The 19,008-nt window shown below is 37.1% G+C and overlaps 1 protein-coding gene across 4 annotated transcripts in view; it reads right to left on the bottom strand.

Annotated features, from left to right (window-relative positions):
• RANBP17 (RAN binding protein 17) overlaps window positions 1–19,008 on the bottom strand; it is a 322,665-nt gene that overhangs the window by 61,906 nt on the left and 241,751 nt on the right. For all 4 annotated transcript variants that reach the window (XR_009502445.1, XM_059917665.1, XM_059917663.1 and 1 more), the window contains 2 exons: window positions 12,517–12,620; window positions 6,707–6,795 (listed from right to left, as the gene is read on the bottom strand). Coding sequence is in view for 3 of the 4 variants with exons in the window: in XM_059917665.1 (XP_059773648.1) it covers window positions 6,707–6,795; window positions 12,517–12,620 (193 nt within the window). In the remaining variant the exon portion in view is untranslated. The remainder of the gene's footprint in view (window positions 1–6,706; window positions 6,796–12,516; window positions 12,621–19,008) is intronic.

The raw sequence follows: 19,008 nt of genomic DNA, 5'->3' as shown, positions 1-19,008 counted from the left end.
AACAAATGGACACAGAAATATAAAATTAAGGCCTAAAGCTGCAGCAGAAAAAACCCTTCCTATGCCACTACCTTCATTTCCTTTTTCTTTTCCTAATCCCTAAATCTGTCTCTTTCTGATGTTTTTCAACGTACTTGTCTTTTTGTTTCAGAGGAAAGTGCTGAACTGAATCAGCTCATGTTGTTCCTTTCCTGTGTGGTATGGGTAGTGATCTCTATGGTGAGAAAGATCACAATTTTCTTCCCTGCTCTTAGAATAAATTTCAAGTTCCTTAGCATGGCAAACAAGGTCCTTAATATCTGGTCCCTGCCTACCTCCAGTCTCGTCTCTTAGTGCTCCTGCTCTTATCTATGGTTTGGCCATTCTTAATTCTCTGCAAATCCACTGATGCCGACTCTCTCTTGTCTCTATTCCTCTATACGCTGCTTTGTCTGCTTAACACATTCCAAACTGTATTTCAACATCTAGCTCAAGTTTTACTTCCCCTGGAATGGTGAAACTTTCTCTTTTTTGTCAAAAGGAACCAATCTCTTCCTCATCTAAGTTCAATGAGCACTTTGACCACGTCTCTCTTATAACAAACTGTATTATGGTTGGTTGCTTGTGTTACCCGTCTGCCCCATTAGATAGTGAGTTTCTCAAGGGCAAAGACCTGTGCTTCCCTACTACGACCTTGTTAATTCCTATTTGTCCCTCATATTTCAATATACATGTCAATTATTCCGAGACGCCTCCGTGACACCTCCCCTAATCCCGCATGACTAAGTGTGTCTCCTGTGTAAGGCTCTGGTATCCTGTGTTAGTGCTATCATAGCACCTTATCTCTCCTATTACACACTTTTTGAGAGCACAGCATAGGTACTTATTGTATGCATGGACCTGGCACAAAATAGATTTCAATAAGTATTTGTTGTGGTAAACCTGCCAACCTAAAAATGAGGTGTAGCATACTTGATTAGACCTACCTATTTGATTCTTTTAAGCTATGCATTTCACTTTGAAGCTTCACGAAATAATTCACATAACATTCAGTGAAAATAAGCCCTTAACTACCTTAAGAGTGTCAGGCTCCCTAAAAGTGCAAAAAGCAATACTTTTGTCCCCCTAGATATACCATGTTAAGGCTGTATTTGAATATATAGGAACAATTTACTTAAGTATTTATTGAAGGCCTATTCTATAAATGTCTTCTCACTGTTATAGACTCTCTGGACCCATCAGTGAACCAAACATTAAAAAAATCCCTGCCCTCGTGGAATTTATATTCTAATAAGACAGAAAATAAAATAGATATATGATCTTTTAGAAAGTGCTACAAAGGAAATAAGGCAGAGAGAGGAGATGAGAAGTGAGTGTATATGTGTGAATGAGGTTTCAGTTGGATGAAAATGAAAAATATAAAATCAATAAACTTGATTATTAACTCTATTTTGTCAGATAACTTATTGTTTTATTTTTTTCTATGGACTAGAAAATCTGTTATTTTTGATAGATGGTAGATACTCTGTGCTATGTACTGTGCCAGGGATCCAGTGGTAAGTAAGACATGGCTTTTTTTTCTTGGTGAATTCATGCTTGAGTCTGGGTGGTGCACACGTAATAGTAATGCTCTGAGTACCAAAATTCTGAAACAGTGCCAGAGGAGTACAGGTGAGAAAATATTCCACCAAGAGATCTGAGTACAAACTCAGTGATCACGAGTGGGAAAGCATCTGGAAGACTCATCAGGAGACTGAAAAGACCCAAATCTCAGAATCTAAGAATATCATAAGCACACAGAAGCCCCTTTGCAAGGCATTCTAAAGACATCAGGACCATCATATTTTTCAGAGCACACTGTATTCACTAGGGGATAAGGCCTGGGATATGAGGGGATGCTCCCTTTTCTGTGTGGAATGAGAGTGGTGCCAACTCTAATATGCTTCTGACGGAGGTGACTGCCACAGAGAAAATGAGTGATTACTGGAAAGCAGAGTAGAGGTCTACCAAGCAGGGAGGTTAAAAGGGTTTCAGAGTGAGAGTGCCAGACTCAGATTACACGGTGAGAATCAGAACCCACTCTAGGAGTTTAATTTTCCAGTGGCCTTGTGAGAACTATGTATATATGGATAGGAGGAAGACAGTGGGAGACCTTAGGTAGAAGTGGCACAGATCTAATTGCTTTCACCTACATCTCCTCAATGGATTCCTCAGGTCAACACCAGATAAATAAAAAATAAAAAAATTAATGATATGCTATTGCCTTATAAGATGCTAAATATGAAAAACTGAAAAGAATGAGGTTTCCTTTTTGACGACATCCATCCATCCATCCATCCATCCATCCAATAGTTACTTACTATGTGCTGGACCCCAAGAAAGCATAAATGAGTAAAAAAGTAATTCTTTTCCTCTGAGATTTCACAGTAGAGAAAGCATTCTAATATACTAGAAGGCAACAAAAGAGGTTTTTGTTAAAAATTTTAGGAGATAAGAGTGTGAGGATGTGGTTCCAGAACAGAAATAGCCTGCTAGTTCAGAGCTTAGTTGAAAGGTATTCCTTGAATGTGAAACATCTATACCTTTGTTCACGGAGGCAAATGCCGCTGGGAAGCCTTCTCTCTTTCCATCTGGCAAATGCCTATTCATCTTCCAACACCTAGCTCAACTTTTACTTCCCTGGGAAGCCTACTTTTTGCCCCAAATACCAATCTCTTCCTCTTAAATGTTCATATGGTCCTTTGCATGCATCTTTGTTACAATACATTGATGGTTTATTAGTTATTTGTTATGGCTACTAGATTAGAGGTTTATTAGTTATTTGTTATGGCCACTAGATTATGAGCTTCTAAGGAGCGATCCATTTTATTCATTCTTATAAAAAGCAATCATTTTATTCATTTCTCATGCCTGGCACAATGCACTCAAAGTATGCCTGTTGAACAGCAATTTTTCAGGTTTACTTTCTTCCCTATTTGTTTGTCCAACATACTGCTGACTATTCTCTTCTTGAAATACAATTCTGATTCTGTTAGTCAGTCAAAATCATCAATTGCTTTATACCATCTATGGAATAAGGGTCTCAGTTCCTTAGCCTGATATTCAAGGGTCCCAGACAATCTGCGTGTCCAACCATAAAGTAAGTGTATCTTTAACAAAACATCTTCTCTACTACTCTCCTTCCTAAACCTGTGCTTAGACCAACTGAAAACCTCTTACTTCACAGTTCCAATAGTCCAATCCTACTTATGTGATAAGATCCAAAGAAATATCTTCACCTTTACAGAGCCTTTCCTGATGCTCCAGCGAAATGCAATCACTTTATTTCTATCTTTGTTATGGCACTTATCACCTTCTGTATTTTATTACAGTTGTTTAGGTAGATACCTAACTGACTCTATTAAACTGTAAGCTCATTTTGGGGTGGGACTTGCGTCTAAGAAATCTACATCCCTCATGAATCCTAGGATAGTCCTTAGCCAAATTTGCTGAACAAGTGAGCAAATCGGATTCCTTTGTCTCATTCCATATTAGGGAAAGGAACTAACAACAGTGGAGGGGTATATTTACTTTGTGCCAGACACTGTACTAGGCCCTTTATATATGTCAGTTCACTCACTTCTTACAACATACCTGTGATACAAGTATTATTAGCCCTGTTTTATGGAGGAGAAAACTGTGATTCTGAGACATTAAGTAATTTACCCAAAACCCCACAGGTTGTTAAGTGGGGAACCCAGGACTGGAACCTAAGACTGTCCTATTCCAAAGTTCTTTTTCTTTTCCCTACAAATCTCACTGTCTTGCCTTGTCTTTGTAAAATGTGCTTATGCATATTAAACAACAGCACTGACTGCGTGACTGAAAAACAGTGTACTCAAAGATCAGGATTATGACAATTAAAAGAATGAGTGTGAGGAAACAGCATCATACACATTCTTTTATTTTTATTTTTTTCAATTTCCCGCTGGGTTTTTGATACTTAAGTGTAAGTATGATCTGGAAAAAGTTTAAACAAGGCGACTAAATACAGTGCAAGGTAAGGTGCTTTTATATTGTTGCATTCTCACTACAGGGGCAAAGAAATAGCAGTGATTCTTCTTCTATTCTCCAGTAGTGGGACAATTTATCAACATGGTTGCTGTGTAGTTTCAGGCAATTTAGGTTTGGAAGGACAGAGTGATAAGCAATGTAGTTCGTGTACCAGTTAATGCAGTCAGTGTTTATAGAAATGTTTTTAAATTAAATAGCTAACCACTAAAAAAGCATTTTATCAAATAATCACGATAAATAAAATGCATTTTGACTTTAAGATGACATGTGCTCTTATAGGATGTTTCTTCTGTATGCTAAGGACTATACAGCAAATTAAAGAACACACATTTATGTGGATAAAAGGCAAATAAACTTTCTCCAGCAGTAATATGAGAATCATCACTGACGGTTTGACATATCAATATTTTAGGAAGAATAAATGACTTTCATATCCATGTTTTTTTTTTTTAATCATACACTTGCTCATTTTTACATTACTAGAATACTTTGGAAAGAATCTGTACTCTATCACCTGAAACTGCTTAAAGTATTTTGAAATATTTTAATAAAGCTCTTTGAATTATCAAATAATGCAACTTTTAAACAAATTTTACTATTATTATAAATATTTGCTCTTTTATCCCTTGCCCAAAGGAAAACTATAAATCTTGCCTCAACTGAATGAACACCATTTATCATATTCATTTTGTTGTCAATACAATTATGAAAAGCCTTTGGCCTTTTCCCAAGGAAGCTGATTTGCTACTGAAACTCAATTATTATAAGCAAGGCCAGTACCAAGCCATCCTGTTTGGCAATCTAACATAACTTCCTGCATAACTGACACTTCGCCCTCCGTCTCTGACCCTAATAACATCAATGTCTACAGTCAGATGGAGGAGACAGTGGTTTCTAGTCCAAAACAAAACAGTTAAGTCCCAAGGTTTTCCATTTGCTATTTTCTGCCATCTGCTGGACAAAAGTTTCATTTCAGATAGGTGCCCAAAAGAAGGAGCAAAGTGAGGAAATGGAAAACAGACTTAATTAAAAACTTAAATTACAATATGTTCTATAAATTTTAGGCAGTATCAATTATGACAGATATTTCTATTCTTTGATGCTAAGGGGAAAGTTCTTATCTAAACTCTTAGTTAAGATTGTTGCTGAGGAAAACGTGAAGCATCAATTGCTGGACCTCCTAGAGTTGTAGGTTGGTTTAAAGATCACCATCAATTTTAAAGTGCTAAAATTAGGTCTTTACAATATTTCAAATAAATGAAAGTTTTTGCTTTGTGAGCTTCTATTTATGTTTAGAGAAATGAAAGGGTCATATGTAATTCCAGTTTATTCTGCATAGTTAAAAGAGTTGTATGACTTTCCATGTTAAAATCTACGATCTCTGTACATGTACTTTGTATGCTGATATAAAGACATACATGATTTCTAAACGGCATGGAAAATTCTTATCTCTAACCCTTCTATGGGCACATAAATCTGATGAGGTAGGTTTTAATAGTAAGTAAAAATGTAAGTAAGTATTCAAAATTAATGTTAAACGATTTCTTTAATGTGTAGCATTCTCCCTGAAACATGCCCAGATCCTGTTAGTTATGTTTTTGGCCATAACTGTGCCATCAGTACTTGAAGATTACCTTTAAGAAGTTTCTTTTGTAATTCAATTCATGAGGGAAGTTCTTACTTATGATAAGAAGGGTTTGAAAAGAGCAACTGACAATGTAACTTAAAAAATAACTTTAAGGTTACAGAATTTTCTTACGTGCTCTGATGGTTTCATGTATAAAGGCATGAAAACATATGTTACACTTACATGACTTGCATAAACTATCACTTTCTGTTAAGATCAAAGAGGATTTGTACAATATTGTTAAAACAATATTAATAGTAATCATTTATGACTACCTATTATGTTCTAGACATTATACAAAGTGCGTTACCTATTTCAATGGTTACAATAGGCCATGATACTGGATGTCTCTTATTTTAGATGAGGAAACTCAGAGAGGTGAAAAGACTTGCCAAAGTTTACACGGCAAATGGAGAGCTAGGAATTCAAGCCAGGTCTGCCTAACACCAAATCTTTTTACTATTAATGATGAGGCATTTCTGTGGGGGGATGTTTGTTTCCTTGTTTATTTATTTTGCTGTCTGTACTAAGCCTTGGCAAAGGTAAATTCAAATTTTATATCAAATGAAAATCCTAACGATTTATTTTCCCCTTTTCATGTCCATTAATATTTTCATGATGATGAAAAACTACAGCATGATAAACTGAGCCTCAAAGAGATAAAGTGACCTCAGCTCTGCTATTTGAGATAGAGTAGGAATCCAAATCTCCTCGAAAGTGCCAAATGGTAGGATCCATTGATCTTGAGTTAGAGACGTCAGCCCAATTATCCCTGCAACCCCAACATAAACAATCATTTGGGGATGTGATTTTTTAAGGTGTCAATATTTAATGGCACCAAAAAAGTGACCTCTCTGAGCTGGGTCTCCAAATGCTGTGCTCAGTTATCTGTACTGCTGCCACTGTGCTGTAATTTTTAGCTGATTACACATTAGTTCATTTAGCTTTGTTTCCTCTTCCCTACTGTGCCATACTATTAAACGAAAGCCAGGGGCCTGGCATCCCTCTGTGCACAGAGCTGGTATTGTCACAGTGTAATAAGGATACATCCAGTCAAACAGCATGGTGTAGCTGGTCTTTGTGTTCAGTGCAAAGGCAATCCCTCGAAGATCTCTTGCCAGCCCGATCAACATACGCTGTCAGTGGGAAAGAGACACAGTAATTGATTTTCACGTTAGCACAGAGCAGATGGAGTAATAATCAGGCAATAATGACCACATATCTGATTTTGATTCATTAGCTAAAATGTCTCGCTCAGATCTCTTTCTATAGAAAGTCATAGACTTTTTAAGCAAACAGACCATCAAATCTGCTGACCAACTCTGCTTCTTATAAATTGAGCTGAGTCATAATTCCAATAGCTTAGAAACATTTAGATTCCTAAAATACTTTGTTTCTGAATAATGCCAAATTAGAAAAAAAAGAGTATTGATAATTCCACGAAACAAGAATGTACAGGGTCTAGACATTATTTAATAACAACAAATCTTAACCACATTGGCTTGCAAGAAATCAGTCCCACTATGCAATTTGGAGTCTAACCTGAAAGCACACTGGCATTTAAAGATCCCTAAGGAATATCTTTAGTAACTTAGGACAAAATGAAACTGGCCAGATGACCTATTGGTACCGTGGCATACCCAGAATGGCATTCACATTCCCCAAGCAAGGAAGAGATATAAGGAAAAGAGTTCTTCTACACTCAATATCAAAGACTTGAATTTAAACCCAGCTTTACCTCTTAACTGTAAGACTTAAGGCAAGGCAAATTATCAGTCTCAATTTTCTCATCTCTAAAAGGGGCTAATAATGCCTCTCTCACGGAGGCGCTGTCAGGAATAAATTTAATAAATTTATATAAAAATGCCTAACAAGAGCCTGATACATATATAAGTGTTCCATAAATACTTAGTTTTAGAGAAAACAAAACAAAACAAAATGAAAACTTGACTCTTAAATAGAAGAGATCTGACTTGTACTCTGGACTCTTAATTAAGCTGTCCTTAGGAAGATGCTTGGGAAGTGAAAAAGAAAACCCATGAACAGATGCTAGAATGTCAGAACAAAGAGTACAAATAAACATAATTGAAAAACAAGGGGGTGGGATAATTGAGATATGCAACTGTGATTTCTGAAGATACTGTTTTCAGTGGAAATATTCTGCCAGAAAATGGTCTCTGAACTATTTTATCAGATTTTCTTTTCCGCACACTTTGGTAATAAATGAAAATCTCTTTAGGAAGGCATTTAAATTATCATTAAGGACTTGGAAGTGAATGCTGACCCTCATCTTAATGACTAAAAAAATTTCAAAGTAGGAAATAGTTTATGTCACAAGTATCTGTTATTTTTGATCCCCCTTCCCCGATGCCCCATACCTAAAAGGTGACTCAATATAACTGGAAGCTGTTTATAAGAATATTCAGTTTCTATACTGTGTAACAGCTTATAGAATGATGGTAATCTGAATTTCTGAATCTGTAAGCCCTGAACTTTTGTTTCTGCTTCTTTAAGTAACTTATTCTTTTTCCTTTCATAATCTCACCAGTCCTTGTTTTTCTATAATTGGCTAGTCTCTCTGTGTAGTTCTCTTATGTGACTGCTATTTTTTTTTAAACCATTTTGCCTTTTATGTAACCTGTTTTCATCACCTGGAACCTATTCTACTCTTTCTCAGCTTTCCACGTTTCCTGTAGCTTCCAGAACAGAATATGTCTTCTAAGAAGTCTTTGAACAATTCTATTCTGACTAATTCTCTTTGTAGTCTTTCTCTTAAAGTGGCCTTTTTTGATTCTATTTTTATTATGTACACTTACAAATTACAGGCTACTCTTCAAATAATCTTCAGTTTTCACATATACATAAGGTACTCATCACCATTCAACTCTAAATCAGTCAACAGGAACAATAAGTTTTACTTTGTGTCTAGTGCAAAAGGCTCTTAAAATATTTTAGACTATCCTTATTACACAAAAAGGTTAATATTTATTTCACCACAAATTTTTTTCTTAAAAGACACCAAGTTAATAGAAGGGCTCTAACTGACTCAAATCTATGAAATTATATCAATTTTAGAAAATGTTACTCCAAAGCAGAGGAAGCATATGACAATATAATAACTAAATATGTTTTCAAAAGATTCGACTGAGCAGGAAAATGCAGTGTTAATGTGAGAAACAGATCTCTCATGCTCAAACAATCTTTTATCTCAAAGCAGCAAGAGAACTGTAATAATCTATACAGACACTCAAACAACACTAAGGAAGTACTTTCTTGACAGTCAAAACATACCCAGTTCTGGTATGAGACCAGGAAAACTGTTAACAAGGAGCTCAACCAGGTTATCAAACAATCTCAGAGATCAAGGGATGATCTGAAATTTAGGGGAGGAAGAGCCACAATTTACCATCTCACTTAAAACAGTACAAAGAGGTTTATTCCAAAAGTTGCCTTTCTCCTACAGTTAGTCAACACTTGACTGACCTGAAAAATGAGAGGTCCTTATAAAGTGAGGCTGTTTTGGGGACTGGGCAGGTCTGGGGTATCTAATCCTAAGGATTCCTTTTTTGGATAGTCCAAGGAGAAACTGCTCAGTGCTGCAGTCTCCTGCATGGTGAACGGCCGTCTGTGTGCCAAGTGTGAGACGGATGGGCTGGGAAACAGTTGAAATGCGGCTCCTTCCACCCTGACCTCCAAAACAGGGTTTCTAATGGAAAGTCTGACAGACCCTTTACTGTAGTGGCACTACTGGGGGCAGCTATAATATTATCCTCATAATTCTACTATATAATAACAACAAAGAAAAAGAAGGTGAAGGGTCATTGTGCTTTGTCTTTAGAATTAAGATGGCTGTCTTCATCCTTACAGCATACTCTTAATTCTGGAGACACATCTTAATAACCTCTAAATAGTTCCAACAAAAGAGCCGTGTCAGAGGAATGAGCAGGCCCCAAGGTGTTTCAACTGGAGTGTTTTCATCTGCCTTTATTGCTCTATCCCTCTCCAGAATTAAGGCAATAACCTGTGATAAATTATTCAGGAACTGCTACAGGGATCAAAGCAAAATCATTCTGTTAAAGTGCTGTTTGCAACATTTGGCACTTAGTGCGAAAACTTTTAATGTGCGCATGCTGAAAATCTAGGATTTTAAATAATTTAACATTGTGGAGTTTTTACGAAGGGACTAAAGATAGCAGGTTCCTATTTAACTGCTCCTCTTCCTCCTACAAGTTTTCATTCATTTCCCTTAAAACTGATGACGTCATGGCCAAAACAAAAATGATGCATGGGGAGTCAGAGTACTGGACTATATTTTACTGTGGGTACAATCACAGGGGGGAAACATGTACTGTGAACTAACGCTTTAGAGCCAGGGTTTGTCACAGCAATTTCTTTCTTTTTTCCTTTCCTTTGAAAAGAGAAACCCAAGACAAAAATTCAATGTTCTCTTCAATTTTATTAGGACTAAGTAAGAAAACAAAGCTATAAATTTAAGAGTTTTACAGCATTTCCTCCTCTCACAACCATATTTCAGCAGTTTGGCAATGTAGGTCCTTAATGCTTATGTTTATCCTGAAATCCGCATTTGAAAAATATCTATCAATAGGCAGTAAGAAAATCCTGGTAAGGGTTGCAAATTAAATGAATTTGGCAGTCCTGCGGCATTTTCATAGAGATATTTTAACGGCATCACCTCCTGTGGATTGGAATACTAAATACTTTATTGGAGAACAAAACAGAACTGTTTTTATCTCTAGTACTTGCAAAATGAAGTACCTGAAAGCACTTCTGCATGTATTATTTATTCATCATGATAGAAAAATAGCCTTAACCTAATAAATTACATTTAAAAGCATTTAGTGCAAAAGTTTTGTTTATGATAAAGCAACAGATTTAGTTCTTTATCGGTAGCTTAAAGCACCAAGTTTTCTTTATACAAATTAGACAGATGGTGCTTACAGTAGAATTTACTAAAGGTCTGTCACAACAAATGCAGCCAAGCTGCATATTTAATCACTGCAGAATCTTGTCTACCTGCAGCTGCCAACTGCTAATCCAATTTCCCTGATAAATGTGGCAAGAGACACGATCAGCAATAAAGAGCATCTAACTCCATTTTCCTGCAGGGCGTCTTTTGATGAACATTTAGGACGGAAGCACGGAGTGCACTGTGTGGCCTTGGTTCGTGGCAGCTGCATGCATTCTGAGGCACAGTTCTCAGGTTACTCACTTAATTCTGCCACTATCATTACGTTGCTATTGATCTCAGTAGCTGTTGCCTACACAGCATTACTCTAGATGAAGCTGAATCAGGCAGTTATCATGCATCAAACTTGCTCAAAAGCCTGGAGATTTCCCCTTAATTACTTGTGATTTTATTTGCAAATACCGTTAAAGTGTAATCAAGCAGTCACTTTCCAGGGTCGTTAAGAACTTGCTGGTTTAGGGATATATCACTGGAACTCCATTAAAAATGACTCTAGGAAGATGGTTTCTATCAAACTAGATGGGATTACATCAAAACGGGCTTGGAGTATAATGAAATCTTCAAATGAGACAAATGTAATTTTTATACAGATAATGTTTTTCAACCTCATGGCTTCTTTTTGATATAAAGGGCAGCAATAACCACCTTAAAGGTGCAAAGATTTTTTTGGTCATTAAAAATATTTGGGAGACATCTAAAAAATACAGCTAACCTGAGTAGAAACTCTGGTGAAGAATTTCAGCAACACTATAAACACAAAGAAAATCTCTAAGATCCTTTTTTGGTTTTAAAAATTCTATGACTATTGCATGTTATAAACATTCATTTCAAAAACTCTATGTCAAAATAAAAGGTATAGTATTTGGTTAATTATTTTTTAGTACAAGAATTACACTAAATAATCACCAAAGGCCATCATTCTTCTATTTGGCTTCTTACTGCTAATTTTTTTTTTTTTTTTTTTTGGTAGAGAGAAGAGGAGCCATGCAAAATGACCGTCAATATTTTCAACACATTTCAAATAACAATGAAACATGACTCAAGTACCACCAACAAAGGTGCCTACATTCTCGGTATATATTTATTAGTCTTTTAAGAATAATAACCAGTGTCAATCTATTTAATACAGCCCTGATACATTAGAATTTCAGAAGATGTTATTCCTATTTAGCAGATCTTGTGCTCCCCATCCCCCATATTAAAATATGGGGCTGTTTTGTCACAAACAGCTTGCTACACTTAAGGATTTTACTAATAAAACATAATGTTGTCTTAGATATTATGACTGTTGCCACAGCTGAACTGACTTGTCAAATCAATCCTAATATGGCTCCCACAGGCACATAAAAACCTTATTTAGCTATCAGTTATCCTAATCACTTTGTTCAGTTTAAGAATGCAATACTTCAAGACCAGCTCCTATTTATACATATATGCCTAGCCATTTAATAAAGTCTTGATTTATACAAATTCTTGTTTAAAAATATTTAGAGATGTAGTATTTTAGCATGTGTACATTTGTGCATTCCTCCATATAAATATGTTGAAACATACAGTGCGGGGTAGATGAGGGAATAGGGACGTTTAAAGTGGTGTACCCACGAGAAATGTTCTTTTAAAAGATACTGCCACGAGAGACAAATGCATCATCTAACCATAAGCTATCTGAAATCATTCGATAACCTCAAAGTCCATTTGTATAAGAAACTAGAAAAGTACTTATATGAAAAGTACAACTCAAAGACACACGCAATTGGGAAATTAAGATTGATGAAGCACAAAGCACACACAAATATGCAGACCTTTTTCTGAATCTATACATCCTAGAATGAACAAAATCGTCTTTTCTCATGTTCGGAAACAAACCCACCTTTACATCTTCTTGTTTAAAGTTGTTACTGAATATCTGTAACACTGTTTCAAAAGAGACTGTAAGAGGCAGCATGAAATTCTCAAATTCGTCCTCATCTTCGCCTATCAGAAAAACAAAAGGGTCATCACGGTTTAAGATGCATGCTACTGTCCATTAGCCTCCACAGTGAGTGCTTCATTCAGGCTTAGAAACGTTCTTGAGGAGGGGTCAGCCTGCATTCACATCCATACCACATTTTGTGCTTTGGCTCATTGAATATTCTGGTGTTTTGCCTTCTCTTTTGCACCAAATGAAATAGCAGAATTACTTACCAGCCATTTTTTTTCCTGGCTCTTTATTGGATCAAATAGACTTATGCCCCAGGCTTCTCAGCCCTTCAGCTCTTAGGGCCCCCAGAGCTTCCCTAATGCCTCAAGGAAAGGCACTTTCAAAGCCTCAGAGAACAGGATCTTTTTTCCCTTTCTCTTTAGGTGCCAAGGCCCTAAAGGGCTCACAGACTCAGGTGCCCAGATAGCCCTAAGTTATTATTCTCTTTTATTTATGTTCTTTTTTATTAATTTGTTAAATAGATGTCAGGGAAACTTTTATCTCCAAAGGGGATGGGGTCCCTCATGGGTCATTTGGATTTTAAGTGCATTCTCCATGAGTACACTTCCTTTTGCAATAAGCTTCTTTTTCTTTATATAAGAAGGGGAAAAGAGACATTTTCTATTGTTTTTTCACTTTGAAGGTAGAATCTTCATTTAACATATGGATATGTTACACAATTGATAATTCATCCTTTTCAAAAGGGGTTTCCTTCAAATGAGAAAGTTTTCTCATTCATCCTATGCCACAGGGAATTGTGAGTCCCACTTTACTGATGAAGAAACAGGCAGAGAAATGTTAAGCGACTTGCTCAAGGTAGCATACTTAGTTGGAGGTGTAACTATACTGTCCAGACCTCCTGATTTCTATGCTAGCAGTTTTTAAATAGAGGATTAGAGAGGAAACCAGATCTCAGAGAAGAGGTCAGTGGTTCTCGAAGTTTGGTCCTTGACCTAGCAGCATCAGCATCACCTGGGAACATGTTAGATATAAAATCCCGGGTTTCATCCCAGATCCAGCAATTTTTGTTTTAAGAAGCCCTCCAGGTAACTCAGATGCATGCAAATGTTTGAGAAACACTGGCCTATATATTATTCTACAGATAAGGAGAGCGAGGTCCAAGGCCACATACACAGAAAATCAATGGCAGAATCAGGATCTTTTGACTCTTAAGGAGTGGCTGATCTGGCTGACCCTGATCTTTTGTGACTTCTCTTTTCCCTTTAACCTCACATACTTTGTTTCTGGAGTCCAACAGATTCAGGGACTTAGCTTTCTTCAGAAAGAGATGTCAAAAGGCCAATGAGTCTTTCCTAGTATGCTGTTTGACACAAGGATCAGGGTGCTAGGTGAAGGGGAAGGTAAACCAAATTATAGTGACCTCGTGGTGCAATGGTAGTATGTCTGACTCCAAATTATGATCCCTGCCCTGTCAACTAGCTATGCGACCAAGTTACTCCTCTTAGATACACCCTCTGTCAACTGTGGATAACATTAGAGACCTTTATAGGAGCCAGTTTTATTTTTCAAAGCCCAGGTCAAATGATAGCGTTCCTAATGTCTGAGCTAAGCTCCCCTTCAAGTACTAAGATCCTACTGCAAGTATTCCCCTTCTCCCTTTGGGTTCTCACAGCATTTTGTCTGATTCTTCACCTTTGTCTGATCCTTTAGATAGCATTTATCAGTCTGCTGTGAATGGCAGATATTTTAGCAGATAGCTAATACTAACACTTAATAATACCACCTATATCATTCTACCACTACCACCATTTGATGAAGGTTACTGTGGGGATTAAATGAGATAAAATTTATAACGTGTATGTGTAAATTATTAGATCTATCAGCCTACACTGATAGTATCTTTGGCTTTGCTTCTGGAGAACCGAGACTGCATCTTTTCATTTCTCTGTGAAGGAGAATGATGTAGGTTAAGCCCCTGCAATAAACAGACCCAGTGTCTGGCTCCACCATGTACTGTTTAACTTTGGATACTTAGCTGATCACTTTGTGTCTCAGTTTTCTCATCTATAAAATAAGGATAAATACCTATCTTTGCGGATTATTGTGTATATTAAATGTTTTAACACAGGAAAAATAGATGATGCACCTAGAACAGTGCCTGGTACATATTAGGGAAATACTGTATTTGAGTGAAAAGTAGTTGCTCAATTAAAGGTAAATTTTAAAAATACCTTATTTTCTTAATACCTAATATAGAAAAATTACTAACTGAAGCAAACATCAAATCCTTAAATATATAATACATTATATTTTAAACCATGTAATTTTACTCTTCTTGTATGGAATTAATGAGAACAGTGATAATGATCACTGCAGGCAGATAAGGGTGCTAGACAGAGTGGATGCTTTGAAAGTTCTACGCTTGAATCCTGGTTCTGCTACTATTAGCTGTCTGCTTTTGGATAAAGTCTCTTCACTCATCTGTAATTAAGAGACATAATATTTACTTCATAAAGTTAGCTGTGAGGATAAATGGCAAAACACTTGTAAGCCCCCTTGCTCAGTGCCTGGCACTTAATAAATGATAGCCAGGAGCATTTTTGTTGTTTTGAGTTTAACATGAACTTAACAGAGGTGATTATGGTGGTCAAATAAAGTGTGACCACGAGGTTGCCAGACCAATACCCGTCCTCTGGGAGCAAGGTAAGGACGTTTACTCAGAACAAAGACAAACTCAGAACTTGAACATTTAAACCCTTCCTTAGTATACTGAGCTACAGATCAAAAAAACTTCCTGATTCCATCTCTTTCCTCAATCAAATTTTGAGGCAAATAGGGACATCAGGAGCACAAGAGAAGGTCACCAAAATGTGAAGGGAGAAGTCAAGGAGCAAATACTAAAGAAAGCAAGGTGAGCGGCAATTCTACTTAAATGTCACTTCCTCAGAAAGGACTTCACTGACCACTCTAAAACAGTACCACAGTGTGTGCCCTCCCCCCTCACCTACTTTCCCACCCCACAAACTACTTCACTTTTCTTATGGGGCTTACTATGACTGGCTATTAATTTACATATTTATTCATTGTCTTTCCTACTAGAATGTAAGCTCCTTGGAGAAGGAACTTGGTCTGTTTTGATCACGACTGTATCCCCAGTGCCTAGAGGAGGGTCTGGTGGTCAAGTAATACTTGTGTAGTGACTGAATAACAGTAGTTATTTCTTGAGTACTTTTTATGTGCAGTCAATGAATGTGGTACTTAATTTACTTAACAAACACCTATGTAGCTCTTACTACCTTCAAAGCACTGTTGTAAGTCATTACCAGTCACAACAATCCCGTAAACTAGTATGATGATTTCCTTCATTTTACATGTGAACAGAGAGGTTGAAGGAGTTAAGTTGTTTGTCCAACATCCTCTGCCTGGTAAATGTCAGTGAACCAGGGTCTCCAATTAGTTCTGCTTTACCCCCCAACTTCATGTTCCTCCCTCCATGTCTCTGATGGGGTGGAAGGTGTCAGAGGTAGGGACTGAAGTCAGGGTCACAAAATCTTGACTTTGCAGTTGCATGAAGTCAGAAGAGGGTGAAGAACAATTAGCTTGGCTCTGGTGAGGAGAAAGGAATTCCTCAGCAATCACTTGAGTTTAAGGTAGGCAAACGAGAGACACTGGTGCATTATTCCTATAAAAATGTTTATGTTTCAGTTAGCACTGTTCCTATTACTGTAATGTGATATGTTGTATCATCTAAGCTAGAAAACTGGTCATTTTTTTTTTATCTCATGCAAACAACTTTATACAATATCTATTAAGGATTTTTTCCTCATTTGTATTACCCACGGAGGTATCATTTACTGTTTCTGATACGAAAAGAGAAAACATGTGCTCTTACAACTTTACATTCAAGTATGCAGTCATATATTATATTTAGTATGCCGAATCTACATGTGATCATTTTATGAATAATAATGGAAGCTGCCAGTTTTTTTTTCTAACAAGACGAGGGCCCAGACACCAGTATAATTTGAAGGTGAAGTGCCAATTTACAGGCTACTATTTTCATTGGCATCAGAAAGTAAATACTAACGTAACATCCGAAGTTCTCAGTCATGCATAGATAAAAATAATATTCCTCAGTGTCGACTTAAAAAAATGCACAACATGAGAATTGCGAGTTATGTTTTATTTGGGGCAAAATGAGGACTACAGTCCGGGAGACAGCATTTCAGATAGCTCTGAGAAACTGCCCTAAAGAGGTTGGGGGGAAGGTCAGTATACATGTGATTTTGGTGAAGGGGGAGTACATGCAATCAAACACATTTTTTGCAGAAGGTTTTTGCCAGTCTTGTGAAGGTTACTGCTAGTCACAAGGACCAGACGTCACCATGAAGGATTTTAGTGCTTTTCTAGATATGAGGAGATACAAGAATTGGGCTCATAAAATTGTCTCCTGAAAATATCTAACTATCTGAAGACCTGTTCTGCCAGTTTTTTCCAGTGCACAGAGCGCCTCATCTCTGCTCTCCACCTTGAACTCCTTTCAGGGGCTGTTGAAAGTCAGCAGCTGCAGCAGCTCATGATTTAATCCTTGTAGAGGTAGATGGCAAGTGCCAACCGCAAGTGCCAATCTGTAATTGACATCAGCTTTTAGGGAAAACCCAAAGCTAAATCCCCTCTACTGGATTTCTGAGGATCTGATTCAACAGAAAAGTTATTCATTTTATGAATTTCAGTTTTTTTTCCTTCAGAGAAGTCACATTAAAATACAAATAGTAACTATTTTAGTATGTTGGCTCTCAGATATTTTATTTGTAGGACACTTCATTTGTTATTTTGTATAACTTAAAATCTAGGTTGGAGGGAATGTATAATGGTGAAGCCAATATAATATGATGCAGCCACTGTGGAAAGCAGTTTGGTAGTTAGTCAAAAAGTTAAACACAGAGTTGTCATATGACCCAGCAGTTTTATTCCTAGGTATATGCCCAAGAGAACTGAAAGCATATGTCCATACAAAAACTTAACATACGAATGCTCAGAGCATCATTATCATAATAGCCAAAAGGTGGAAACAACCCAACTGTTCATCAACTGATAAATGGATAAACAAAATGTGGTATATCTGTACAATGGAATATTAGTCAGCCAGAAAAAGAAATGAAGTACTGATGTATGCTAAAATATGGATAAGCCTCAAAAACATTATGGTACATGAAAGAAGCCAGATACAAAGGTCACATATTATATGATTGCACTCACACTTAATGTCTAGAATGGGCAAATCCATAGAGACAGATAGTAGATTAATGGCTGCCAGGAGCTGGGGGTAGGGGTAATGAGGAGTGACTACTTTAAGGTACAGGCTTTCTTTCTGGGGTGATGAACATATTATGGAATCAGATAATGGTGACAGTTGCACACCTTGTGAATATTCTAAATACCACTGAATTATACACTTTCACAGGATGAATTTTATGGTATGAGAATGTCACCGCCCTCCCAAAACCACCACCACCAAAAATCTGGGTTTGCTTCCCACCTCCCCCCCTTAAATGTAAACAGTGCAACTTCTCATTTCCTCAAATTCAAATGCTAATTGCAGCTGGGTTACTGGGGGGTTGGGGGAGTGGCCAAGGAGAAGCTAGTAATAAATGATGGTAGCCAACAGTTACTGAGGATTTATTGTACGATACGTATCGTGTGAAATACTTCGATATTAGTGATAGGTCAGTATAGTAGGCTGAATAATGGCCCTCCAAAGATGTCTACATCCTAATCCTTGGAATCTGTGAGTATGCTAGGTTATATGACAAAGGAGAATTAAGGTTGCAATCAACTGACTTAAAAATAGAAGATTATTCTGGGTTATCCAGGTGGGTCCAATGTAATCGCAAAGGTCCGTGAAAGTGTTAGAGAGAAGCAGAAGGGGAAAATCAGAGAGATGGCAGCATGAGAAGAATTTGACCAATCTTGGAAAAGGGGGCCATGAGCCAAGGAAAGCAGGTAACCTTAAGTTGCAAAAGGCAAGGGGACAGATTCTTCCTCAGAGCCTCCAGAAAGGAACACTGCCCTGCTAATAGCTTGATTTTAGCCCAATGAGACCCATTTGGGACTTCCGACCCCCAGAATTACAAAATAATAAATCTGTAATATTTAAGCCATTAAGTTTGTGGTAATTTGTTAAAATAGTAATAGGAAACTAATACATCAGTAAAGATCAGGTCTAATGCCATGAAGCTCTTAATGAGAATTAAGAGGAGAGGCAAACAAGGAGATACAGAGACAGTGAGTGAAGAAAATACAGCTGACCCTCCATATCCATAAGTTCCACATCCTCAGATTCAACCTACCAGAGACCAGAAATATTCAGGAAAAAAAAATTCTAGAAAGTTCCAAAAAGCAAAACTTGAATCTGCCATGGCTGGCAACTATTTACCTAGC

The sequence above is a fragment of the Balaenoptera ricei genome, chromosome 3, assembly GCF_028023285.1.
Source record: "Balaenoptera ricei isolate mBalRic1 chromosome 3, mBalRic1.hap2, whole genome shotgun sequence".
Lineage (NCBI taxonomy): Eukaryota > Metazoa > Chordata > Mammalia > Artiodactyla > Balaenopteridae > Balaenoptera > Balaenoptera ricei.
This window is presented reverse-complemented; position numbering and strand designations above follow the sequence as displayed.